The following is a 20,773-nucleotide window of genomic DNA, read 5'->3' on the forward strand; positions in this document are numbered from 1 at the left end:
CCTGAGCACCGGAATCCTGAGTCCTCTGAGCTAAACTGTGTGTGTGTGTATTTTTGTAGGTGTCATAACTAACTAAACTAATAGCATAACAACAACATGAAACTTAGGTATAAAAAATGAAAGGGTCCTAGCACATTTAGTCAGATGCCAAAGGGATTCTTGGCAGAAAAATTTTGGGAACCACTTATTTAGATCATGCATTACAATGCTATTAGTCACACTCATTTTCTTACCCACAAATTGGATACTTCTTGATCATTTAGAAATGTGGTCAGACCAATCTGCACCTTATGAGTAATTGCATCACATATTTATCCCAATACATTTTATGCAACATTTGTGTCTCAAATCTGTGTATTTTTCTTTCCTAGAGGGTTATAAGATGACTTGAGGTTAAACCTCTGGAATTCGCCTACTAGCAAATACCATAGGCACGACCCATGTATTCTGCAGCAAGCTGGACAAATATTGTGCTGCATATCTCTATATTAGCTTTTGTGGCATGCCTGTGCAACAGCTGAGAAATGTGGTGTCAACTCCAGGAAAATGAAATTTGTTGGAATTCAATATGACAAAGATAATTGGTGTGGTCTCTTTTGTGTGGTTTATGATAGTATTAGACTTTTTTTGCCCTCTATGTTTTTCATATGTCACAGATGTTTGTGTTGACAATGCATAACTGCAGGATAGAAGCTATCAGAGGGGAAGCTGGGCGTTTTGGCAGCTGGTAAGGAGGGGTCAGAAGAGGCTACGTACTACCATCCTTATTCTGATCAAGTACTCCTTGAGTAGATGCACTGAAATCAATGGATCTATACAAAAAAATAAGGTCCTACTTGTGACAGACTTTACAGCATCTTTGTGCTAAATTTATGAGTTATGTTTGTCTGATTGTGGGGGAGAGTTAAGAGAGAGTTACCACAGCTCCTGCAGGAACTTAACATGATGGAGTGATCATGCTTGGGACTGTAAACAACTCCAGAGAAACACCATCCCCTGGGGTGTTTGCATATACTGGTTCAAACTAGGTGTCCTGGAGACTCAAACCAAGAAAGGGCTTTGGGTATAAAAAGGCTGAGTGGGAACTAACACAGGGCCTTCTTTTCATCCAGCAAACAGACACAATCCTCTGTCCAAGGGAGGGGGAGGGTAGAGCAATTATCTTGGCTTACTAGGGCCCGACATTAATGGGGGACCTCTGGTAAGCTGCTGACATGCACATAGGAACTTTTGTGGGTTTTATGTTTTCCCTGTAATGCTTTTATTCTGAGAATAAATGTATTTTGTTTTGTGAAGGCTGGTTGGTTCCTGATACACTGTTGTAGTCCCTGAAGACAGGTGAACCACTGATGCTGGATCCCAGTCAGATCTGCTGCGGAAAAAAAAATCACACCGAAGCACAGAGGGACAGTGAGCCTAACCGCCTCTTCTGGAGTGAGTGAGACTCAGGTCTGTGAGCCCACGAGGGATGGAGGATCGGTGCCTGAAACTTTACATGAGTGACCTTGAATAAGAGCATAGGGGGGAGTGTATCAAAGATACAGCTAACTCTGAAATTGTGACAATGCTCAGTGCAAGTAAAGGTAGAAGTGCCTGGCCCACAGTATAAGCAGTTTGGAATTCAGGGATAAGCACAGTAACAGCTAGCGATGTCTGGCATATTTTGGTGAAGAGTCTGAGCTGAAACACGGAATTCCAAAAATCAGATTTTTTTTGAGGGGGAGGGTGTGGAAATTTTCCATTTGTCATTTTTTTCCAAAATGAAAATTTCCAACAATTATGAAATTTTGTGAAGCTGTTGCTTTTTAAGTTGTAGGGAAAAACCACTATTTTCCCATTTAACTTCCCCTCACACACTCCTCCCCCACACACTTTCTTCCAATAACATTTTTCAAGCAATGTGTGTACCTTTTTTCAACCAGCACTATTAGCAGCATGTTTCTGGGGGATAGCCCACACTAGCACTTTTGTTGGTGAGACCTACATTGATTGAGGTGTGTGTTTTTTCCTTCTCTACAAAAGTTTTACTGACAAAGGAGCTAATGTAGTAAAAAACACAGTTTACCAATGGCAGGCTGTTATAAATACAGGGCCAGCAATATTGGTACATTCCAACCAGGCACCACTCTGCAATTCAGAGCAGTCATAAATCTGGTTTAACTGGCAGGCTGTAGCCTGTTTACAGGTGTTTTACATAATGGAAGTGAAATAAGATGCTGGGCATACCTGGGAATAGAGCTCATAATTCCTTTAAGAAGGAAAAGAAATTTTACATTTAAAAATATGAACCCTTAACAATTCCATGATAAAGGGTGGATTCTGTGGCTCGGCACACAAAGCTTTGGCTTCAGAGAGGGATGCAAAGCTGTATGAATGAGAAAGCTCTCATTCTTACACACCGGGACTTTCTGAAAAATTCACCCTTAGGACTGAAATTTTCATGCGTGGTCTCTAACCAAAGGAGATTTTAGTTTGGAAGGTTTGTGTAAAATCAATTAACTGCTTCTGAAGTCTGCAAAGAAAAAAAAAACATTCTTCCCATACTTGCTATTCCCATTTTTCTGGTTACAGATATAACTTTATATATTCCCGTTCATGTCATAAAATGTATTCCATTAAACTCTCAAGAATGAGATAATGAAATTCTCCTCTTTGATCCTTTGAAATACATAGTGAATATAATATGCTAGCTTGACAGACTGAGAATGTCATGTAATATCCTGGACAAACCCTACAAAATTAAGAAACTTTACTGAATCAGGCTAAATTGTGCAGAATTAGGGTTAATCGCTTTGGAGGTGCACTTTGTTAAAAATGTAATTCTGTATGGGTGATTGATAAATTATAGATACTCCCTAATACAAAGGTGAGCAAACTTCTTGGCCTGAGGGCCACACTGAGGTTCTAAAATTGTATGGAGGGCTAGGTAGGAAAGGCTAGGGGAGCCTCCCCAATCAGCCAGGCATGGCCCTGCCCCCCTCCTATCCAAATCCCTATTCCCCACCCCAACTGCCTCCCTGGACCCTTTCCTCCTATTCAATGACCCTGCTCCCAACTCGGATTACCCTCCAGAGACCCTTTGCCCCTATCCAACTTCCCTTGCTCCCCCGTTCCTGAGCACCCCCCAGAACATCTCGCCCCTATGCAATCCTCCATGCAACCTCCCCTGATTCCCACCTGGAGCACCTGAGCAGGCAACACTGCAGCTATGCCACCTGGCCAGAGCTCACAGTCGCGCCATCTGGAGGGTTGGTGTTGGTGGCACGGAGAGCTGAGGCTGCAGGAGAGGAGGGCAAAGGGAAAGGGCTGGGAGTTAGCCTCCTCCACAGGCAGGAGCTCAAGGGGCCAGAGAGAAGGATCCTGCAGGCCAGATGTGGCCTGTGGGTTATAATTTGCCCCCCTCTGCTCTAGTAGGTGGAAGATGCTAATGTATTGCTTTGTTATCAGGCTTTGAAGCCACCTGCTGGAGAGGAAGCATATCCTAGCGCCAGCTAGATTCTTCATGACCCAAAGAAAGGATTTTGGAATAAGCAACTTGGTTGTAAACTTCTTCCTAATACAGCACATAGACAGGATCCCCCAGTCTATCAAGGGCCCCAGCCCTTTTGGGCAGAGCAGGAAGGACTAGATTTACTGAAGCCCCTGAAGGGGCTGTTCTAGCTGAAGCTGTGGTGAGCTTGTAACCACATGAAATCTCCTGGGGTGGGGGTTTGAAGGACTGTTCCTGACAGAGCCCATGTTAGGCTTGGGGCAAACCCCTATTAGCATGTAGGTAGTGTCTTTTATTGTTCTTAATATGTTTTTTCTGTAATGCCTTTACCTGAAGAATAAAATAGACCTGCATAGAAAAAAAAAAAAAGACAAAATAGTGTGAGGTACCTCTCACTGCTGAAAATCACTATCAGTCTCTGAAGTGAAAGCCACCAAGACAGCGTGGGAGAATTTTGCACCCATTTTGTACTGGCGTAAACACCATATTTGGTATTTAATCATATATAACTCAAATATTAAATGAAAACTTTCCCTCAAAAGGTAACTTACAGTAAACAGGAGACAGAGGCCTCCACAGTACTTGGTCGAGGAATGCTGAAGTCCACGTTGACCATGTTGTCAGTACTTGAAGAACGAATAAAAGCCAGGGAACCTCTACGCTCTCCCTATTAACAGAAAGAAATAAGGTACACTACAGCTTAGCGACTGGGCTTTAAGTCAGAGTATATGATGTTAACACAAATATACCTAAGGTTAAGTTGAACAATATAAGAAAAGACAGCATCATTTTTGAAGTTTCTCTAGGCAAGTGACACAAATACAACTTTCCCCTGGTTCTTTTATAACAGGAATAAAGTCTCTCTCTCGCTCTTTTTTCCATGCTGTTTATTTTCCTGGGGCAAAATTCAGCTTAGTACAGAGGGCCAGCCCAAAGCCATTCCATTTAAGTCACACTTAATATCCCTAATTTGAAGGCTTCAAGTAATTTTATAGGCCTTCTCCTCATCTTCTGCAAATGGCATCCCTGTACGTTTAAAAGCCTTCAGTGAGAGTCACCAAGAGTTTGAATTCCCTTTCCCCCTATATAGGATTACTTCCACTAATGGATGTAATTTTTCATCTAACACCTGGTCAGTCACCTGCAAACATCTACCTATCCAGGTTCTTATATTGGGACCCACCTCTCTGCTAATTGAACACCTTCCAAAATATGACCGTAACAGTTTTCTTCTTTCCCAGAAGGAAAGAGTCAAATGTTTGGTTAATCATTAAATGTACGTACATGAATGTAAGAGGAACTAAAGGTGAGTTTTACTATCAGTTCTCAAGTGGTGATACAAAAGTGAATTCCTGTCAAACTTTTGTTTCCCATTTTCACCACTGCCCCTATTTGACATTTTCATTGTTCTGGTGGATGGTAGCTGTTGAGTGAAGACATGCTCCCAGAAGGAGAAGAATTTCTCAGGTAATAAGGGGCAATCCCTCCAATGGCTTTGCATTGCAGCACAGAGAACTTGGATTGGACTCTATGTTTTAAGGAACTGTGAAGAGAACACCTGTGGAACAATATTTGCCACACTCATAGAAGTACATTATTCTTAAGAGCAAAGGTAATGCATTGTGATTTTGTAAGCTATAGCTCTATCAGGACCACTTGTCATGTCTATGCACAGCAATGGAATCAAGAAAGCTTACCATGGGTGTAACAGTGTGTGCTGGGTCAGAAGCTAATTCAACATCTTGTTATTCATATTTCTACCAGTTTATATTAATTGAGCTCGGACTGAAAAACCGCCAGTTGGCAGAGGAGGCCAATTAACTAACAATACAGCTGAGGGACTAAAAGGTATCCCCAGCAGCTACGCAGAGAGGAGGGAAGCCTTGGGGGTGCCTAGGGATGTTAAATTTAGTTTAACCAGCTAATGGATGGAACTTCCATCGACTACTCAATTAGTCGATAAACAGAGAAGCCACAGTGGGGTTAGCTCCTGGCCCCAGAAGCTAACCCCGCTGTTGCTCTCCCTTTTACATGTATTAAGAGCCGGCAGGTCCCCCCGCTGTGTACCAGCCTTTTAAATGTATTAAGAACCTGCCAGCTCTTAATACATTTAAAAAGCAGAAGTGCAGCCAGAGGTGTGGGGGGAACTGGCACAAGCCAGGAATCAGATGTCCTGGCTCACTATGGGTCTCCCCTGTGCACCTGGTGCACAATGCTGGAAGATTAATACATTTAAAAAGCAGAAGTGCAGCATTTGAGACTGTGCACCAACGGGGAATCAGCTGATTCCTGGCTTCCATCCAGTCCCTGCTACCCCTGTTTTCCCTGCCCCGCATGGAGACAGTGCTCGGGGGAACCAGTTTTTAAGCCAGCTCCTCGCAGCACCAGCTCCTGCTCTCCCCCGCCCTAGCTTGCTGCCTCTGATAGAGGCATTTAAAAAGCTGATAGAGGTAGTGTGTATGTGTGTGTGTGGGGGGGGGGGGGAGGGAGAAATGGAAGGGGAGGAAAGAAGCGACTAGTCGAGGGAATAGTCGACTATCAGATAGTCAACTAGTTGACTAGTCACTTACATCCCTAGAGGTGCCTTAAGGAAGACACAATCAGGCACACTCAGGAGGCTAGCATGTGACAATGGTGGAGAAAACCTATATTCCATGCAATACCCTCCCTGTGCATAATTTTATATTAATCTGTTTTCTGCACAATTTGTAACAGTTCCATGGCAGTAGAAAAATCACCGTGACATCTGAAAATAGAAAAAACCTACGTACCTATTAAAGTGAAATGGAAATCGATATTTAAGGAACCTGAATATGAGGTTCACAATGACATTACTGCTAGAATTATTACTAATTGAAGCATGAAATGTTTTAAAATGACACCCACATCACTGAAACACATGAAATGGGGCTACAGATATTTCGGGTTATAGGTAAAAAATGACCTTTGTGGACATTTACAATCATGCTTCTGGAACCCCTTCTGCCTGTGATAACTAGAACGAGACACTTTGACATGAGCTCTGTCTAGATGCAACTGTAGACAGTGTTTCCTGTAAGCTGAGTGGTTAGGAGGCCACTCAGGAGAGACTCAAACGCCATTCGGCTGATTAGCAGAGCACCCACAGCCGGCAGCCTGTGTTTCTACCGGTAGTTCACATCCGCACATGCCTCAGCACACAACAAAATTTATTCCTCATACGGATGGAAAAAATTAGAGGGAATGTTGGTTGTAGCTATTAGTTGAAGACTGCTTATGTGCAAGGGGAGAGGGGGAATGTGAATCAACAAATCCTTGTTGCTCAATATCAAGATTCCAGGGATAGGCTGGTGAAAACAAGAAGATTTTCTGGCTTGCTGGTATTCAGAGACTGGCAGGAATTTGAGAGTCCTATTGTTTGGAGATGTGGGGTCTGGAGTCCTATACGGTGTTTCATAGAATTAAACAATTAACAATTAGAAAACCAACCAATAAGTGGGAAAGCAGGAAGAATTGGTCCAAGAGAAGATGGTTCTCTTATGATATCGCTCACAAAATGAAAAAGCTTGAGAACCATTGCAAAAGACTTCAGATTTTGCCAGTGAGTCACACTGAATTTGCTGATGTGGCAAAACTATTTTATATGTTTTGGTGTTAGTTTTTTTGGAGGCTGATGAACAAAGAGACCAGAACACAGCTCTGTATCAAACCTGTTGTTCATTTGGCAACAAGAATAAATTCCACCTTGAGGCTAGTTCCGGGAGTCTCTCTGTCTTTAACTGCCATCCTCACTATCTATCCAAACTCTGATTTCTGAGCACTACAATCACATAAACTGGTGATAATGGGACAAAGTACTTCAAATTCCATTTCACCACACAAGTAGATTTGCTATTGGTTCTAACACATGAAAGTTAAGAAATGCTGCAATATTTAAAACAAAGAAATATTGATGTTACGGTGTATAAGATACAATGTTTAAAAGTACCTCAGCAACATAGCTTATGGCATCCTTCAGGTTGAGCTCATGGAAAATATTAAGAATCTGGTCTCTTGATTTTTGAGCTGACCTTCTCATCAGTATTTTACTGAGGATTTTTCGATCAAACTTAGACCATCTGTGATTTAAACAAACAAACAAAAAAAAAACCAAACAATTTTAAGAGCAGCAATCAATTTAAACAATTTTTAGTTTAGCTTGAACAGCTATTCCTTTGAATTAAGCATTGTTAGACACCTTGCTGGATAATAAACACAGTGAAGTGCATTTGGTAAGTGCATCTGTAAAGAACAGCGAAAGCACATTTCGAAAAGTCTTATATGGAGTTACACAATTCACAACAATCTTTTGAGAGGCACAGCTGCTGCAGAACAAAAGCAGTAAGAGCTTTGTGATTAGAGAACACAATGTTTTTAGTTTTGAAATCAAAAGGACATGCCATACACTAGGGAATAAGGCCAAATTATTTTTCTACTTCTGCCTATTAGCTTTAAGGGTATGTCTACACTGCACAGCTATTTTGGGATACCTCTGGTATCCTGAAATAGCTACCCCGTGTCTACACAGGCAGCCTGTCATTTTGAAATATTTTTTTTAAATAAAGGGAGCGCTATTTCAGCATCCTGGTAATCTTCATTCCATAAGGGTTAAGTGATGTCTTGAAATAGCACATTATCTTGAAATTTGGTGCTGTGTAGATGCACCAAATTTCAAAATAAGCTATTTTGAGTTTCAGGTCCTGTGTAGACTCACCTTAGAGCTTTTAGGAAATCTCACAGGAGAAGTTAAAATCTCTTTCCTCCTATGTAAAAGGATTTACCTCCAGTAATAGATGATTTTTCACTAAATATTTTATGGGTTGGCCCCACTGAGAAGCCCCTGCATACTCCAGTGAATTATTCTCAGATATCGAGGGGGTGCCTGTTCTCAGTATCTTTGAGCTTGCACTTAATTGAGGAGATCTTGCTCACTCAAGAATCTAGGTTAAAGTTGGGCCTTTCCTCCTTTTTCAGGGAGACCCTGATCCATCACAGTGATCAGGCTCTGTCTGGCCTGCGATGTTAGAACGCCTCAGCTTCATCACCATCATAGTCAATATGCCAAATTTGAAGAAAAGTTCTATTTCCTCAGCGTCCAAATTTCATTTCTAATACCCAAAATCCAGGACAGGATTCCTGGTTACCCAAGGGAAAATGGCTTCTATATATGAGATCCCTCATAAAAATGTCATTGTATAAACGACCATAGATCTCTCTTTATGTGTCTACCCTCAGGAGTGTTAAATATTATCTTAGGTATACAACTGCCATCTATTATAGTGGAACAAATTCACTACAGAATTTCCAGATTCCCTCAGAAACTGGTGTGGACAATGCTCTTCTCAAACTTCCGTTCTCTTCAAGGTCTCTCTCTTTTCGACTCCAGCAGTGCTAACCTGAACAGCGGGGAAAGGAAAGAGTTGGCTTTACACCCATGACTGACAGGGTTTCCTATCCTCAAGTAGCTCTATACAATTTAAATTTCCAGGTTTAAATTGTTTTTTTTTTTCCTTTTATTCTCCTTCCCTTCTCTAGTTCTCAAAGTCTGCTCATCGCTATGGTATCAGAGCACCTGCTTTATAATCCACTACATATAATTGAAATGAAATTGTGAAAATATTTGGAAACTGAAGATCCTATTGTTCAAGACAATAGACACGAGTCAACATTTATGAGTTTCAATTTGGAACAGATTAACATTCTCTCCTACCCCAAAATAGTTCCTAATGTTGGTACAAGAAGGGCAAAAATTGTGTGTTCAGTTCAAATCCTGTACAAAGGGTCACCTCGAATAATTCTATGCAGGCTCAGATGCCTAGTTACAGATAATGACATTAATTCCAGGTCTTGGGTGTGGCACTGAAAAGGTTCCATTGGTGGGAGGTGGCCAGCCACTATTTTCACAGTCCCTGAATCCACTGGGGATTAGCAACTGCTTAAAGTGTTACAAACTAAAAAGATAGTGGCAACATCCCAGACCTTTCACCTGAACAGCCTCAAAGACCTAAACATTGTTGTTTACAAATGGGGATTTCCTATCCAAAATAGACAAAACTGGTTCGCCAGGAAATAACAGAGCAGTGGAGGGCAACGGTGTTTATAACTGTGAACCACCCTTAGCGTCTCTCAGTGATGAAATCAATGAAGATATCCAGTGTAGTTTCATATTCTAGGATGTATGGAATGCAAAAGTGTAAATAAACTGCATCAATGTTGAGAAGTACATTAGAATTTAAAAATCCATCCTGTTCTATAATCTAAATTGTTACCAATTGCATAAGCAATACACTTTTTTGCAACAATATAGTTTTTATTTAGTGTGATTAATTCCAGAAATGCAGGGAGTGGGAAGTGAGGGGAAGAAGGGACCAGTGTCACCCAACCAGTCTCCATTTATTTAGCTCTTAAATACCATTTTGCTGATCAGACAGACGTAAGCAAAACTATTGGTATGTTAATACATTCCCATTGCCTTAAATATCTCAGTTCAGTAAAATAAGGGTGGCTAACACCACTTACTTGTCTCTCAGATAATTATGTCCGATTTGTCCAGATATGTCTTCAACAGCAGAAAGAATATGATCAAAAGCCTATGAAAATAACCATACATTGAATATTGTGTTGAAGTTAAAGACATTAATTATAAAATAGCTTAATTCATATGGGGTCAGATTTGGTGTCTATCAAGAACAATGTTCTGAATGCCAATAGAATTACTTCCTGTTGCCATGAGTGTGCTGAGATTAACATCTCAGTTTCCTAGAGATCCAGGTCCTTATTCTCCTCCCATGCCAGTTCTATAATAGTGAAGTCCACTGACTACTTCTGATTTACACAAGTCTAAGAAAGAGGAGAATTGGACCTCATTTGTTAACTATCACTTTCATTGCTTCTTTGTCCTGTCCCACTTTGGCATCTCCTTCCTTTTTGCTATCAGAAGTGTATGAGCCATGTTTCTCTAAATCAGCTGAGTTTCACATTGTTGCTTCTGGCTCCTTGCCATACTCTGAGAGTATTTCCCTCAGTGTAGTGTGAGTACCAATCCTCTTTTATGATCATTGTAAAACACTCACTTTGGGCAAATCTTTGTCCTTAGTTGTTCTTGAATTAGTCTGTTAACATGTGAAAGTGGTAAACTTTCCCCGTTGTATAATTTGTCCATTGTTGCAAAATAAACATTGTTGAGAGTTACTAATTCACATCAAGTAACTTCTAGGTTTAAACTACCAGAACGATGCAATCATGACAGCATTCAGTACTGGGTTCAATACAGTGTTAAACTGGGAAAAATGTGTGGCCTGTGAAATACCAGAGGTCAGACTAGATGATCTAATGGTCCTTGCTGGCTTTGAATGCTATGAAAATATTCAGTACAGGAAGGAGTTATATAAAAGTGAGTTAGGACTTTATTCTAAAGGTGAATTTCAAGAGATCTGAACGTGAAGAGTCCTTCAAATTCTAGGAGTACAAAGGTGCAAGGCATACAGATGTGTACAACAGTCACTCTCTCTAGAAATCTATCTTTACTGGTGTATAAATTAGCATGTTCACTGGCCTATATGCTACTGTTTATGTAATGTGCATGTTATATGTTCTCATAATTGCCTACCTAATAATTGTTCCTTACCCAAATAAATCAATATAAAGAGTTTGAGCTCTGTTCTTAAAATAAACTTCTTTTCATATGTTCAACCTAACTGCCCAAAGTCAAGCCCCTACCACTAATACCTTCAGATGAAGGATGAGTACTTCTGCTCTACAAGGCTGAACAGGTTGTTTCCACAGCACTCTCAGCCCCAGAAGGTTTAGGAAGTAAACATTTTGCCAGCTGGGCATCTTATAGAGCAATGCAAAAAGTGACGGATAAATAATAGGGCAAGCCAGTGCAGTACTTATAAAGCTGGTTACGTATTTTAATTTTGAAATTTGTTTTCATCAAAAGGGGAAATCATTCCACAAAGTTTCTTTACGGTTTTTGATCAGCCCCAGTCATTTCTATCAAATCCCAACCCCCCACGATAGTGCATAGTGCAGTTTCAATCTTACTCTGCCATGTAGTTTCTCATTCAGTTTGGGCTCTCTGTGCTCACTTCTCTTTACTTTTAACCACTGTACCAAAGGCTTGATCGTCAAACCCTAGATAAGAAGAAAACAAACACTTAAAAAAATCTCAGAAGACTATAAATACACCCTCAATCTGTTGTGAAATTCTGACATGCTAAGAAAATTATAAATCTGAGCCAGACCCTCGGCTGGTATCCATCAGTTTAGCTTCACTTATGTAAATATTGATTTATTTATCCCAAAATGGTGACTTCATAAAGAATTGTTTTTTTCTATCCCTTTTAAGACCCTTTAAAAGCATGTGTCAGTGTACCTATGGCAAAGCTGTTTAATATTCGTAATGACCAGTAAAAAACTGCTTCCCTTCGTTACTCAACTGATGAGAAGGATACCTGCTCACATATTAAACTGAGCTCTATTAATATGCCGTGTTTGAGGCTGAACATTTTTTAGCACACAGCAAATTGTGTTTTGTCCCGTGTGGTGCCACGTGACAACATAAAATGGGATCCTTCATTACTAAAATTACAAGGCCAATTATGTTTTCGGCTCAGTCCCTCTCGCCTGCTTTAAACGGAGGGGCATCTCAATACCTTTTGGACCCCCTTCTCTTTTTACGACGTGGAATCAAGTAATTGAATTACCTGGAATATAACGGTGAAAAACACAACGATGATAGTTGTGCTGACAAATAGATTTTTCTCTTTCACTTTTTTCTCGTCCAGAAGTGCAACTAGAGCAAAAGCAACTGCTCCCCGGAGTCCACCATACGACATGACCACTTGGTCTATTATTTCCAGCTGGACCACTCTGTAGTGGTTTAGAACCCATGTCTGTAACACGACACCTATACGAACAAAGGCCACAGGCTCACGCAGGTGTAATAGGAATGGATTAACTACCTTCCTTTAAAAACTGTTACATTTATTACTCTTCCTTTCGGTACATTCTAAGGTCCTACATCCCTGCGATCTTCCCCCTCACTTCCAAACAGAGGAAATGGATGCAGCTCTCTCCAGCAATCAGCATCCCTGCTCAGAATGCTGCACAGAAGGATTAATTCAGGAGTGCTATCCCCTTTCATTTCTGCACAGGAAAGGAAGACCTGCAGCTGGCTCAGGCTCACAGGGTTCAGGCTGCAGGGTTGTTTCGTTGCTGTGTAGACTTCCTGGCTTTGGCCTGCACTCTGGTACTCTCTCCCATAACCACTGAAAATCTCACTAACTTCTGTGGGACCAAGATTTTAACCCCATATCTCTGGGTACGTCTACACTACAGCGCTAGTTCGAACTAACTTAGTTCGAATTAGTTAATTCGAACTAAGCTAGTTCGAACTAACGCATCTAGAACTAAAAACTAGTTCGAACTAGCGTTTTGCTAGTTCGAACTAGTAAGTCCACATTGAGTGGACTCTGAACAGGGCTTAAGGATGGCCGGAAGCAGTGCCGGCAGGGCATAAAAGGAGGACTTAGAGCATGGAGATGCTGTCTCAGGCTAGCCGAGGGCTGCGCTTAAAGGGTCCCGACCCCCACCCCGGACACACAGTTCTAAGGGGTGCCCCGCTTGCAAAGAAGTTCTGGCTTGGAGTGCCCTGAGTGCCCACACTGGGCACATCACACCACTCGGCCATCAGCCCGGCTGCACTTGCCGCAGGCTGCCATCTGCGGAGAGGGAGTAATTGGGGGGCTGCAGGAGAGCTTCCACCCCCAGAAGCCCGCAGAGCCAGCCCAGTCCTCCCCATCGGGGGCTCGTACCCCATTCCTCCCTCACCTCCTTCCACTTACCCTTCCTTAGCCCCCCTTCTTATTGATGTACAAAATAAAGATAACGTTTCTTCCAACATTGACTCTGTCTTTATTGAAAAAAAACTGGGGGAGACTGGGAAAAGGAGGTGGGAGAGGGGAAGAGAAAGGCTGGGAGAGGGGAGGGCAACTAACATGATCAGGGGTTGGGAACAGGTCCCATATGAAGAGAGGCTACAGAGACTGGGACTTCTCAGCTTAGAAAAGAGGAGACGGAGGGGGGACAGGATAGAGGGCTCTAAAAGCAGGAGTTGGGTGGAGAGGGTGCATACAGAAAAGCTCTTCATTAGTTCCCATAAAGAAGGACTAGAGGACACCAAAGGAAAGGAATGGGTAGCAGGCTTGAAACTAGTAAGAGAAAGTTGTTGTTCTTGACAAAGCAAATAGTTAACCTGTGGAACTCCTTGCTGCAGGAGGCTGTGAAGGCTACAACTAGAACAGAGTTTAAAGGGAAGTGAGATAAAGTGATGGAGGTTGGGTCCATGGAGTCCTATTAGCCAGAGGGTAGGAGTGGTGTCCCTGCCCAAAGTTTGTGGAAGGCTGGAGAGGGATGGCACGAGACAAATGGCTTGGTCATTGTCTTCGGTCCATCCCCTCCAGGGTCCCTAGGGTTGGCCGCTGTTGGCAGACAGGCTACTGGGCTAGATGGACCTTTGGTCTGACCCAGTACGGCCATTGTAAGCTCAGGGCTCAGGGTCGGGGGTCTCAGTGGACCCCCTTGATTTTCATGCACACCTGGTCCTGGGTGGCCAGGCTGGCAGCTCTCCTGCCCTAGACGGCCACTTTCCTGTGCCTAGTGAGGAGATCGTGGACGAGGTCCACGATGTCCGCACTAGCCCAGGAAGGTGCCCGCCTCTTGCGGTCCAGGGCAAGCTCCCGGGAGCCGCCAGCCTGGTCCCGGCAAGAGGGGGTGGGCTGGGGGGCATCGGGTGGGTGGCTCTGTGCCGTGCCAGGTGCAGGGTCTGCTAGCTGGGTGCTGGCAGGCTTGCACCTGGCACGGGCACCGTAGCCAGCCCGTGCCCCTTTAAGGGGTCCGGGGCCGGGAGGGGGGCATAGAGTTTCCCTGGTGTTGGCCAGAGTGGCCACCAGGGAAACCTGGGGAGGGCTAGCCTCCCACTAGTTCGAACTAAAGGGCTACACAGCCCTTAGTTCGAACTAGCTAGTTCGAACTAGGCGTTAGTCCTCGTAAAATGAGGTTTTCCTAGTTCGAACTAAGCGCTCCGCTAGTTCGATTCAAATTCGAACTAGCGGAGCGCTAGTGTAGCGCCTATTAAAGTTAGTTCGAACTAACGTCCGTTAGTTCGAACTAACTTTGTAGTGTAGACATACCCTCTGACTCTCTCTACTGCCACAGTCCGTAAGGACCTTATTTCACACCCCTTCATGGGAACGCAATGCACTGCTATTATTTAGTCGGGCTGGCCTCCTAGGCAGTGCTATCTGAAATGTAACAGAGGAAGAATAGAGCAGAACAGAGCAGTAAGAAATGACTAATGATATTTTCCTCTGTTACTTGCAAGAAGACAGTGATGTTATAACGGTGTATATTCGGGGAGGCACTGTGATACCATTAACATTTTATCCTGCAGATTTTTTGACTGTGTACCCATGTGCTTTGGGGGGGGGAGGGGCTAAATTGTGGTATTACATCAGCACTCTAGATTGGGGTCCAGGGAGAGGTGTATCCCTCAGCCTCATGGAGCTTCCAGCTGTGTAGAGAAAGTGACTGCTGCATCATCCCACAAACAGTGCAACCCAACTGTGTGCTCCCTTCTGTGGTAGGCCGGCAAAAGAAGGCGTCCCTCCCCTTCTGTGCATTTCTCCCTGGGATAGTCCCTCCACTCAGGGGTGCAGATTGTGACCTACCCCTACTGGTGGGAGGGATCTTTGTTAAGAAATTCAGGTCACCACTGCAGTTCCTCCAGGAGAACATGAGCTGTAATTATGTAAGGCCCGATATCACCAGATCCCCGCTGTTTTTAATCATCTGTCCAGTTTCATTATTTATTTCACTGACTCTTATTGTCATTGTTGATTTTTTTTAAATGTTATTTTAGCTCTTGATGATGACTCTTACTGAAAGACCCTGTGTCTATTCCACCAAAGCAGCAACTGCATTAGTCACCCAGGATTACCTCAAAAACACTGACAGCCAAAGATACAACAGTTCACTGAAGTGGCACACAAATCCTGATGGCTGCTAGGAGAGGTAGTTAATTGAACTGTATCCATTTGCTAAGCAGAATGCTGTCTGGAAAGACATAAAGTTAGTCCCTCCCCACTCACGTATCAGAACGCTCCAACTAAAATGGAGCAGCCATCTGGCTGTAGGATTTTATTTGTATTTTCATTCATTTCAGGTGTTTGAAGCCTACCTGAGCCAGGTTATGTTTCTTTCCTGGGTGTCAGTGTATGTGAACGTGCACATTCCACTTCAGAGGACTTTATCCTTTTACATAGCTGTCTTTTTTGCCACTTACCAGAACAATGGATTAAATAGTGCAGACTTGAACAGAAGCTACACCCTAGCACATTATTAATCACAATTTGGCCTATTTGAAAGTGAATCATTTATCTCGTGCCAATAAAACGACAGCTAATCCTGGTAGCTTTGCAGTATGCTGAATGGGTGCAATAGTGCTGCTTCTCCTCTCTCACCAGTCATTAGAAACCACTTGTACCGTACACAATTGGATAGGAGCTATAATTGTGTACAGTTTTTACAACACCATGTTATGCTTGGCTTCAAGCTTGAGACATTTGCTTAATGTAATCTATTATGGAAGTAAAAGGGCTAACAGAAGAGGGCTAAAGAGATGATTGAGAAAAAGCGCCAGCCTTTTGTTTTGGGAGAAGCTCTAGCATAAAGTCCATCTGATGTAGAGATTTACTAGTGCCAGCAAATTAGACTTTGAGTGACTCAGGTGTCATTTCCCACACATCTGATTAAAACTGTCTAGCCAACGATGATACTTATTAAATAACCTATTCCCCTACCAACCAGGAGGATTAACAATGTCACTGGAGATTACTAAAATCTATGAGCGCATGCCAAAAAGTACTATTCTCTAAGTGCCATGATCCCACATAGCATGCAAATATGTTTTCTGTCAACCCTGCAAAAATCGAATGACAGTTTTTCTTACCAATAACTCTGTACACTGAGATGAAGACCAAAGTCAATAGTATAAAAGCTGTGTTCCAAGTCCAGATGGCTGGATTTACAGCTGAAATCCCCAGGAACATGAATATAATAGTCTCAGCGCCACTTGCCAACATTTTCATGGTGTACCTCACAGTGGTAGAAGACTGCTCACAAATATTAGCCTTGACGTATTTTTGGCAGCAGACACCACAGAAAGTTATCCTGAAAAGAAGTTCATCATTTATTTGAGTTATAATAGTTGCCACATACAGACAAAATCATTCTAATCAGTAATTTATAAGAATTCTTGAAATAAATAAATGCATCTAAATTAATACTGTCGAGCAGTGATGGACAACCTAGATTAGTGAACGGGCTGCATGAGTGGCCCTCCATCATTTCACTGGTCCTCAAGACTGTTGTAACCAAGACAGTTTCCTGAGGTAGGGTAGTTTTGCTCATTGCATTTGCACACCTAAAATTTATGGTGTGTGCCAAATGAACGTGTAGCAGCACTGACTGGATACAGAGGCAGCTCACAGCTCACATGTACTGTTGTGTGCAATCATTGCGCATCTCACTTCATGTGCTCTTGGCTGATTGGCAATGGTATTTTAGAGCTGTAACCCATTGCTTATTTATGCTCTCATGGTTTTAAGAACAAATCTTTAGTTTTCCTCTTGTGGTATTCTCTAATTTCCCTCTGTTTTAAATCTAACATTTCACTGATTTTAAACACCACATTCCATCTCCAGCATTGCCAGGGAAAACAATAAAACACAAGACTTACGCCAGGATGGCAGAGAGAGAAAGCATCTCTGCTGTGAGGTAGGAGAGGTATGAGATCACAAACACAAATCCAGGTTCAATGATTCTGACATGCTTGGTGAAGCGAGTGACCAGCGACAGTAGGAACGCAAAGACAATGCCAACAAATGTTCCACCCAGGCTCACCACAAAGAAAGACACTGAAACAAGGACAAAGGTAAATTATACTGATTTCTTACCAAAAAAAAAAAAAAAAGAAAAAAACAAAAAAAAAATCTACACCATGTAAGTGGCTTAACTATTACTGGCCTTCCTATCAAATGGTTAATGATCTTGGGGGATGATGCTAGAACCCTATCTTTCTGAGACTTAATTCAGCTAACTGGCAAAAAAAAAAAAAGCCCACTAACCACATTTTTACTACTTTTGAGTGCTTTATATGTATTTGGCATTCTCACTGTTTTCAGGGAAACAAGGTCATTTATTGTCAGAGGGCAGTACAGTAAGATGTGACAAATTCCTGGAATTTTGAGCAAACAAATTTTCCCGTTATTCTGTAAAAGACAAATTTTCCTCAAACCACATACAAAGTGATATACAGTAAAACTCCGGTAGTCCGGCATCCAGTGGTCCGGTACGCCTGATGGTCTGGCACCAACTGCAACCCGGAAGTGCTCCAGCAGCTGCTTCAAGTTGTTAGTGTAATTGATTAACTGCGGCTGGATCCACAGCCGACAGGCTGTCAATCTACCTTTCCTCTCTACTGCCTGGAGGAGGGGGGGCAAGGGAAGGTAGGGGTCGGCAGGGGAGGGGGAGAGGGTGTGCCAAACTCTCCCTCCTACTGGAGGGAGGCAAAGCCTGCGAGCGGCGGAAGGGGAGAGGCGGCAAGAGGCAGGCAGCCGCATTCAGGACGTTCTAATCAGTTACACTTACTCCGGCTGGATCCACAGCCGACAGGCTGTCAATCTACCTTTCCTCTCTACTGCCTGGAGGGGGTTAGGGATGATCTCTTGTGAGTTTCAGCAGCAGCCTGTCACCTGCGGATCTACCCGTTCCCACCGCCTCACCCCCTCCCCCCTCCAGGCAGTAGAGAGGAAAGGTAGATTGACAGCCTGTCAGCTGTGGATCCAGCCGGAGTAAGTGTAACTGATTAGAACATCCTGAATGCAGCTGCCTGCCTCTCGCCGCCTCTCCCCTTCCGCTGCTCACAGGCTTTGCCTCCCTGCAGCAGGAGGGAGGGTTTGGCACACCCCCGCCCCCTCCCCCGCTTCCCCTCCGACGAGACCTGCCCCTGCCAGAGTACCTCCTGATAGTCAGGCATTTCTGATAATCCGGCACCACCTGGGTCCCAAGGGTGCCGGATTATCGGAAGTCTACTGTACTTGGGTCACCATTAACACAAAGATACAGTGTTTCCCTATGCTTAGAATGAGAAAGAACGGCAACATCGTAGACAACATTGATTGGCAACCGTTGTCCAATCCTGATTATTTAAAACAGATGGGGTGTGTGTATATATAAATAGCCCTCCTACTAAAGAAAATAACCCTAGTTTTCAGGTCAGGTAGTCTTCACTGATTCTAATCTAATCAGTGCCTAGATTTCAGAGGCCAAACCCAACACTCATAACTTCCGTTCAGGGGGGTCACAGGGTTCCTTCTTCCAGGGTGTGCCACAGAACCACAGGGTGAGAGATGGAAGGAAAAGGTTCTGAAAAAGCCATAATGTGCCAGGGTTACGATGATTTATTGTTACAGTCCTGCAGACTTTTATCAATGATGTAACATATAATTAAATTCTACGCACCAATGCCTTTTACGCAGTCTACCCCAGTCACGTTATCAGCTCCCATTGCAACGAAAGAGTCAAACACATTGTACAGCACCTAAAAGACAAAGTAGCTTCTCTTAGCAATTGTTCCCTGAATCGAGCCAATCCAAATCACCACATGTATGAGGCTGGGAAATCCTGACATTGTTAGACTGAGATAAAAAAATCCATTTATTATGAAGCAGACAACTGGAGAATACGTAATCAAACAACAAGAGGCCAAAATATGATCAGTATGAAATCTGTACAATATAGCTATCTGAAGACTGGACTCTTTTGTCTAGCTATGTATCCAAAGGTCTTCCATAGAGCCTATCAGTGTAGCAGCTCAGTACTTAAGAGAAGTTTTTAAAGTCTTTTAATCATGATAAAGTCTGCCATTTAATGGATTATAATTATCATTCGAGCACAGAGGGTGATTTGGGCCAGGGATTTTAGTGTGATTAAAAAATAAATATTTTAGGTTTGGTGCATCCAACAATATATCTCTGAGAAATTAATAGCAAAATAATTTGATCATCAGTTCAGCTCTTCAGAATACCGTTTATTTAATTAAAATGTAGGCTGGAGCAAAGCAGAGAATTCTACTTTGGCAAACACCAAATGGGTCTCCAGACAAAAATTAAACACTGTGCTTTGGAAATTGAGGACAATATTTGGAGAATTATTTTTAATTACTACAGGAACAGGGCTAGTGATGAGATGTTACAGAAATAATTTAAACTAGCTAGGTTGGATTATAAGTCTCTTAGGGTATGTCTACACTACAGCGCTAATTCGAACTAACTTAGCGCAGCTAGACTTAAAAACTAGTTCGAATTAGTGTTTAGCTAATTCGAACTAGCATGTCCACACAGAGTGGACCCTGAGCCGAGGTTAAGGATGGCCGGAAGCAGTGCCGGCAGGGCATCAGATGAGGACTTAGAGCGTGGAGCTGCTGTCTCAGGCTAGCCGAGGGCTGTGCTTAAAGGGACCCAACCCCCACCCCGGACAGACAGTTCTCAGGGTTCCCCACTTGCAAAGCAGTCCTGGCTTGGAGTGCCCTGAGTGCCCGCACGCGGAACATCACAGCACTCGGCCATCAGACCGGCTGCACTTGCCGCAGGCTGCCATCTGGGGAGAGGGGTCAATCGGGGGGCTGCAGGAGAACTTCCACCCCGAGAAGCCCGCAGAGCCAGCCCAGTCCTCCCCATCGGGGGCTCGTACCCCATTCCTCCCTCACCTCCTTCCACTTACCCTTCCCTAGCCCCCCTTCCTGATGTACAAAATAAAGGACACGTGTGGTCAAAAATAGAATCTCTCTTTATTGAACAAAACTGGGGGAGACTGGGAAAAAGAAGTGGGAGAGGGGAAGAGAGAGGCTGGGAGAGGGGAGGGCAACTAAAATGATCAGGGGTTTGGAACAGGTCCCATGTGAAGAGAGGCTACAGAGACTGGGACTTTTCAGCTTAGAGAAGAGGAGACAGAGGGGGGATATGATAGAGGTCTATAAAAGCATGAGTGGGGTGGAGAGGGTGCATAAAGAAAAGTTCTCCATTAGTTCCCATAATAGAAGGACTAGAGGACACCAAAGGAAAGGAATGGGTAGCAGGCTTCAAACTAATAAGAGAAAGTTCTTCTTCACAAAGCAAAGAGTCAACCTGTGGAACTCCTTGC

The 20,773-nt window shown here is 43.2% G+C and overlaps 1 protein-coding gene across 4 annotated transcripts in view; it reads right to left on the minus strand.

The window, feature by feature from the left end:
* The window catches only part of SLC9A3 (solute carrier family 9 member A3), an 81,628-nt gene that overhangs the window by 14,725 nt on the left and 46,130 nt on the right, over nt 1–20,773 (minus strand). For all 4 annotated transcript variants that reach the window (XM_075921557.1, XM_075921556.1, XM_006113051.4 and 1 more), the window contains 8 exons: nt 19,094–19,172; nt 17,310–17,487; nt 16,521–16,741; nt 12,217–12,419; nt 11,555–11,644; nt 10,028–10,098; nt 7,458–7,587; nt 4,042–4,157 (listed from right to left, as the gene is read on the minus strand). In XM_075921557.1, coding sequence (XP_075777672.1) covers nt 4,042–4,157; nt 7,458–7,587; nt 10,028–10,098; nt 11,555–11,644; nt 12,217–12,419; nt 16,521–16,741; nt 17,310–17,487; nt 19,094–19,172 — 1,088 coding nt within the window. The remainder of the gene's footprint in view (nt 1–4,041; nt 4,158–7,457; nt 7,588–10,027; nt 10,099–11,554; nt 11,645–12,216; nt 12,420–16,520; nt 16,742–17,309; nt 17,488–19,093; nt 19,173–20,773) is intronic.

Source organism: Pelodiscus sinensis, chromosome 2, assembly GCF_049634645.1.
Source record: "Pelodiscus sinensis isolate JC-2024 chromosome 2, ASM4963464v1, whole genome shotgun sequence".
NCBI classification, from domain to species: domain Eukaryota; kingdom Metazoa; phylum Chordata; order Testudines; family Trionychidae; genus Pelodiscus; species Pelodiscus sinensis.